Below are 6,635 nucleotides of genomic sequence, written 5' to 3'. Positions count from 1 at the left end.
AAAAAAAAAAAAAAAAAGCTTGTAAACCTACAAAATAACACTAGGGGAGTGGGCCCATACAGGCAGGGTGGGGATTAATCACAAACATGGAGATTTCCGTAGAATTAGCCTAGTCAATTAGCCTGAAAAATAAATGCTAGGCAAAAAGGTTCTGCCCCTCCCTGTACTCCACCCAAAGACCCCTGAACATGCCCAGTGGCAAGACAATTTAAAGGACTGATTAAGGACACATGCTGTAGAGTCAAGCTGCCTGGCTTTAAATCCTGGCTCCACTCTTAACAAGGGCTACTTCTCTGTGACTCAATTTCCTCATCTGTAACTGGTAGATGACAAGTGTACCTACCTCATAGGACCATTGGGAGAATGAAATGAGATCACAGTTAAAGAGCTTAGCATGCTGGCTAGCACACAATAAATACTGAGTAAATACTATTCATGCTAGAATTTCTAATATTTCCAGGGCCCCTCAGTTCTTAAACTGGAATCTCAACATACACTAATACAATTAGGCAGGGCCCTAATTGTGAGCCCACGAACATCCTTATGAAGAAGATGGCATCCTGATTTTAGAGCTGAAAAATGGAGGTTTAGAGGGATTCAGAAACTCAGCTAAACATAGTCAATACGCGTAAGAGGTGGAGCAATAAAAGCTTTGCTCACATCCCAGCAAAGTTTGCATGATGTCATTTACCTCCAAAAGCTTAAAAGCATGCTTTAGCATTCTGGCATGACAACTTCTTGAATGAAGTTATGTTCTTATAAAATCCCTTAGCCTCCCCTACTAAATGAGCATAATTATCTACAGAATCAGAAATATTCTACAAATTCTGATAGACTATCAGAAACGCAAAATTCTTTTTCTTAACAGAATAACATAACAAATACGCAAGGTAAATCATCATGACCATTCTAACTAAACGGCTTTAATAGTTCAAAAGTACTGCAGACCCATAGTATATCAAGTTGTTTTTCTTTCAGGATTTGTAAGTTGATCCTGCAGAAGAATCCACACACTCCTATTGGCCTGTGTAACATCTCTCTTTCCGTATGTTTGGTAAGTGTGTAACAAAATTGATGAGATAGTTACTCCAACTATACCTTCCCATCATCTCTTACGCTATTTATTAAGATTTATTCACTTAATTGCCATAAAAGAAAATATAATCAAATTTAAACTGAGTATATCATGGTGATTCTGATCTCACAGAATATCTTTTAAAACTCTAATACTGAGATCCAGAAATATTTGTAAGTCGTCAAATTTATGTCTCTAAATATTTAAGACTGAACAGCTGCAAGGAAAATTGGGAAAATAAAAAGCCATCTAGTCAAAACTATTTGTCCCCATTCAATGAACTGTTTACCCAGTTTCCTGAAAACAGTTGATAGTAATTACTAATCCATTAAGGGTTTAAAAAATAAAGGACATGCTTGACCTGTGAAAAAAGTAGTGATATGAATATACCAAATCAAATAAATTTATTCCACTTTCTGTTTACTTTACCCAGTCATTACATACTCTTGTAATGCTTTCTGGTAGACAGAAATGAGATAATATAATAAAACATGTAAATTGAAGGAGAAGAGAACCTAGAATGTCTAAATATTTCAGGAATTTATTGCTATTTCAATAACCTGAACCACCAAGTATCAGAAAGCAGAAAGAATTACCACACAACTGTAAAAGTCAAATATTTATACAGGTGCCTTAAAAGCCGCAGTTGGGTGCACACCATCAGCACTGACATTTACTATCTGTTAAGTAGTTTTAAAGTGCAATGGCATAAGTCAAATACCTGGCTTGGAGCGAGAGGTTTACGACAACAATGTAGCATGTCTGGAGAGACCGTGAAGGTGTGATGCCTGTCATAACTTTCATCAGGCCGGCAACAGGCAGCCAGGCTGTGACAAGACCGAACCTCATCACAGGTGCCTTTTCTCATTTCAGGAGGGAAACCTAAGCCCATAGCTTCATGGATAATTGAAAAAGGATTGTTCCGTAAATTCGTAATGTCGTTTATGACTTTCTTGTAATTGCTTTTTAGTAGCTTTCGAAAACAACATTTTTAGGGCAAAAGTAACTGAGAATACAAAGTACTTAGGTATTTCAGCTTCAAACTGAGAAAAGGGAAAATGTTAACTAGGAAAAGCGGCTAAAAAGATTATAAAGCCCAAAGGCTACATTCAATAAAAAGTTCGAATTTTCAGAAATGACAAAAGTCTGAATGTTCAAGTTATCCCTGGTGGTATGTTATCTAAATTTACAATTAGGAATATCTCCTTAATGGATAATTTACAAATTTATAATTAGGAATGCCTCCTATTAATCTTATAATAATTCTAAGAAACTCCCTTCTAAGGGTAAAAAGAAACATGAGATACAGAAACATTTGTGAAACTTCAGCTCCTGAACTAATTTTAAAACAAACAAACAAAGAAACCAGGCTAAGTAAGCTAAGTCAGAGTTCCTCAATACCCAACGTTCATTCCCCTACATCTTCCTTCCAAAGAGAATACGCCTGTTCACGACCTGGGAGTGGGTTCAAGTTTTCAGGTGAAGACTAGCGCCAGGCAGTGAAACCTCCAAGCGCTTTTCTAAACTCTGAGGGGCAAAGCCAGTCACACCCACCAGCAGGGCCCGACGGGGATCGGGAGCTCCTTCCCAGCTCGGTACCTCCGGCCAGGCTGGGCGCCCCCGCCAAGAGCTCGCAGTCCAGCCTCGGGCGCCAAGGACGGCCCGAGGGATGCCACAGGTGGCCCGGGAGGCTCGCTCCCCTCTTGGCACTGAGGCCCCAGCCCACCCCCGCCGCCCCGAGGCCAAAGGTGCCCTGCAGCCTCAACGTGGGCACCTCGAAGCCGACGAGAGTTCCGAACAGGGCTCAGATGGCCCCTGGGGTCCGATGGCCGGGTGTGCCGCGTCGGCCCGGGGCAGCGACTCCAGCTTCGCCTCTAGGCCAGGCGTGTCGCAGGGTCCCGGAGGGGCGTTGGGAAGCGGGTGGGCGCAGGGGTCCGGGCACCGGCAGCTCCGCACCCCTCCCGAGACCCCTCGACGCACCGCGAGCCGGCGCCACCCCCGCCCCCCGCGCGGCCGAGTCTCCGGGACAACAGCCGCCGCGTCCCAGCGGGCCCGCGCCCCCGCGGCCGGCGCCCACCTGTCCCGGGGGTCGATCCAGCTGGTCCTCCTGGTGTTGTGGTCGATATAGAAGACCTTGCCGTCGTAGTCCCTGGCCTCCTCCCAGCCCCGGGGCAGCGGCAGCTGACCGCTCCCGGCCCTCCTAGGCATGGTCGGCGGCCTCGCCGGCGAGCGGCTCCTCCATAGGGACCCGGCGCGGGACGCAGCGGGAACGCGGCTGCCCGGCCCGGTCGCCAACCAGCGACGCGGGCGCCGGCGAGGGGCTGAGGGGCGCGGGGCGCGGCGGAACCACGCGCGGGAGGCGCCTCAGGAAACGCTGCTCGCGGCCCCGCTGGGGATCAGTCCACCATGTCTGCGTCGGAGCCGGCGAGCGAACCCTCCTCCCCTTCGCCGCCGCTGCCTCCGCCTCTTCCTCCTCCTCCGCCCAGTCCCCCTGTGGCCGCCGAGGGTCGCGGCGCCCAGGCTGCCGGAGCCGCCGCCGTCTGGGCTCGGATCCGGGAAGCGGCGGCGCGGCCGCGGCGGCGGCGGGCCCCTCATTTGCATGCGATTAGCATACGCCCGCCCGCCTCATCTGCATGCGCATTCCTCCCGCCGCATTCCTGCGCTTAACCCCGCCGCTGCCGGCGCCGCGGCTCCAGCCTGGGCGCACCGCCCGGGAGGGGCGGGGGAGGGGCCGCGGCTCCAGGTGGGAGGGAGGCGGCGAAGGAATGTGCGGCGGGCTCCCTCCCCTTGACCCCAGAGAGCTCCCCGGGCCAAACGCCTAGAGGTTTTAGAGTTTCTGGACTGGGAATATTGCAAGAAGTCTCCGCAACCTTCTCAACCTCTCGTCTTCTAAGGAAACCACGAAACTTTCGAGAGGAAAGCGGGTGGGGTGGGAGCTGTCCTCGGAAGGAAAAACCCCCAACAAGCAGGGAGGGCACAAAGGCTCCCCACGCCGCGCCCCGAGCCCCTCCTGCACCCCTGCGCGGACCGGGGAGGTGGGAAAGCGCCAAGCCGCGGGGGCGCGTCGGTGGGTCCGGGACGGCGGGGCCTCTGCAGGGCGCCTGGCCCTCGGTGACCTCGGCAGAGACCGCGGGCCGCGCGGCGGAAAGCGGAGAAACTCCCGCCCAGCCCTGGAGCCGCCCAGGAGCCACCCGCCGCCCCGCCGCGTCGGGGCGCTCCAGACGCGAGGCCCCGGAGGCTCCCGGTCCCTGGCCTCCCCTGCTGAGTTTGGGGCGGTTGGCCGTGGGCGCGCCCCGAGTCCGGTGCCTTCCGTCCAGCCGCCCACCCCGAGATGTCTCCCCCACCACAGCCCCGCCGTGGCCAACGAGGTGGGAGCGGCCACTACGGAGAGACCCACGGCGGCGCCGGACGCCAGCCCTTCCTAGGCCCCTGCCCGGCCGAGGCGGCCCGGAACCTTCCCTGCTGCGCAGGCCTTTATTTATTCAGCAGCTACTACGTGCTGGCCGGCACTGCCGAGGGAACGGCCCCCGGCCCCAGGCGGGGCAATGCCGGGAGCACCGCCGGCGGGGCCTGGATCCCGAGCTTCATTGTCCCCGGCCCCTCAGTCTGAGGCGGCGCCCCCCAGGCCCAGATCTCCCCTTCAGCCGGTTTACACCGCCGCGCCCCATCATCTTCTTCTGGGCTACCGAGCAGTTCTTTTAAAATGACAACACCGAGGAAGGCCCCGAAACCCAGTCTTGCACCTCGTGGTGTGAGTCGTTTAATCCTGCCCGCTAAAGCGTCAGGAGTTTCCCCCGTGTGCAGGACTCGGCGCTGGGCAGGGGCTCCCGCGGGGGTCCCGGGGGACCGACCTCCGCCTCCCCTGCGGGTTCACAGGCCTGCGAGGGAGTCGCGTGAAGGAGACTCGCGCTGTGCGGGGCTGGCCTGCGCTAGGGCAGCCGCTGCCCCGGGGTGAGGGCGGCTTTCGGCTCCCGAAGCCATCCCGTCGGGGCGTCTGCGGCTAATCTCTCAGGCGGAGAGGCTCAGACTTGGAACACACTTCACGGAAGGGGTCCTAGAAGGGGCAGGGGGGTCGTGTTTGCCCTTAGACCAGTCTGGGCGTGAAGTGGACACTTTAAACCACCAGAAACGCTGGAGAGCTTGCAGCGCCTGGGAAGGAGCCATCGGAGCGGCCGGAGGTGGGGAAGGAAGGCACCCACGGCGACTTGGCTCGCCTTGACCGCCTTTAGGGCTGCCGCTTGCGCGGCCAGGCTTCTGGAAGCCAGGCTCCGCGCTTGGTGAAGAGAAGCCCCCACCTTCGGATCTGGGTTCTGCCCCAGAGTCCATTAATCAGGAGGTGATCACACAAGTCCAGCTTCTCTAGTTCCCGGTGGAATGAGACGCCCTGGTGGGGCCTTAAGGTTGAGCGTTTGAATACTGCAAAAAAAAAAAAAAAATAGGGCCTGTGTACAATTAATCTCTCACTATGAGCAAATGTACGTTGTTTTGGACTCTCTAAATTGGCCCAAATGCATGGCCAACACTTGCATTGTGGTGTACTAACAACATCATTCAGCACTAAACCAAACCATCCTGATTTAAACCTTGCTTCCTGGCTTACTTTTTGCCCCCAAACAATTTGAACACATTTATTATACTAAAATGTCTGTATCTTCCTATTAAAAAAAAAAAAAGTAACACATTTTCCTGCTGCCGTAATTTCTTTTACTGAGAGGAACTGTTCTACAGTACTTGTAATTTCAAATGTGTTAAGCTTTCAGCTAGGTAGTTTTACCCAAATTCTAAAACCAGTGAGGAATCCAAAATAGCGTGCAGCATTAAATGAAGTTTATTGTTCCATAAATCTTCAGACTTCAAAAAGCAACGCTAAATAGACAAACAGAACTCTAAAACAATTAAGAGACTAGCTGGCTGCTTCTTCCCCACTGACTGGCATGGGAAACATTTGGTCATACAAAAGCTGTTAAAATGACAGAAAGGAGAGTTGCCACTCTCTAGCCTTTTTTGTTCTGATCAAGTTTGAACTCTGCTGTTCTGAGTTCACACAATTTAGGTAGTAACAGACCTTCAGAGAATTCATAATGGTCAAGTCAATGAAATTGCATTTATATTTGTATCTGTGAAAGGAAAAGAAATATGAAGATTATCCCCATCTTCGAGAGGGACACATTGGATTCGGGCTTCAGTTGATCCTTGGCAAAGATAGATGGTGCAATCTGCTGTCCAGGACGCCATTTTATCCTAGCCTGGAACCGAGTTCTAGCCGCTGAAGAGCCAATTCTGTGGCACTCAAAATGTTCTTTTCCTCTGGCTTCATGTTTTCTCCCCAGCGCTAAGTCTGTGGGGATAAGCCTCGGTAAGCAAAGCTGCCACTGTCAATATCCTCATCTTGAGTGGCAGGAAAATTAGTACTATCAAAATTGGGAGTAGGCAGTGAAAATTATTTTAAAAGATAATTTTATTATCTACAAATTTAAAATATATCAGGTGGCCCAGCTGCGATGGTTCAAGCCTATAATCCCAGCACTTTGCGAGGCCGAGGCGGGCAGATCACCTAAGG

The 6,635-nt window shown here is 52.0% G+C and overlaps 2 protein-coding genes across 4 annotated transcripts in view; one reads left to right on the top strand and one right to left on the bottom strand.

Moving 5' to 3' along the window:
* WWC2 (WW and C2 domain containing 2) overlaps nucleotides 1–3,511 on the bottom strand; it is a 210,143-nt gene extending 206,632 nt beyond the window's left edge. Inside the window, exon 1 of one of the 3 annotated variants that reach the window (XM_017549366.2) lies at nucleotides 3,153–3,511. In XM_017549366.2, coding sequence (XP_017404855.1) covers nucleotides 3,153–3,283 — 131 coding nt within the window. In that variant the 5' untranslated portion in view covers nucleotides 3,284–3,511. The remainder of the gene's footprint in view (nucleotides 1–3,152) is intronic. The other 2 variants (XM_017549396.2, XM_017549386.2) reach the window with 2 other exon arrangements.
* LOC108318377 (translation initiation factor IF-2-like) lies at nucleotides 3,282–5,221 on the top strand. The gene is made up of 2 exons (XM_037745946.1): nucleotides 3,282–3,489; nucleotides 3,873–5,221. The coding sequence occupies exons 1-2, from the start codon at nucleotides 3,282–3,284 to the stop codon at nucleotides 4,775–4,777; spliced, it is 1,113 nt and encodes a 370-aa protein (XP_037601874.1). The 3' UTR covers nucleotides 4,778–5,221.
* The last annotated feature ends 1,414 nt before the right edge of the window (nucleotides 5,222–6,635 follow it).

Source organism: Cebus imitator, unplaced genomic scaffold, assembly GCF_001604975.1.
Source record: "Cebus imitator isolate Cc_AM_T3 unplaced genomic scaffold, Cebus_imitator-1.0 Scaffold11, whole genome shotgun sequence".
Lineage (NCBI taxonomy): Eukaryota > Metazoa > Chordata > Mammalia > Primates > Cebidae > Cebus > Cebus imitator.
Note: the sequence above shows the minus strand (reverse complement) of the source record. Positions and strands in the feature narration are given on the sequence as shown.

What these genes read in the sequence shown, in the direction of transcription:
- LOC108318377 (XM_037745946.1), top strand. Translation starts at nt 3,282, where the DNA reads ATGGTCGGCGGCCTCGCCGGCGAGCGGCTCCTCCATAGGGACCCGGCG. An exon ending in GATCAGTCCACCATGTCTGC is followed by an intron (nt 3,490 to 3,872) that starts GTCGGAGCCGGC and finishes CCTTGACCCCAG; the next exon opens with AGAGCTCCCCGGGCCAAACG.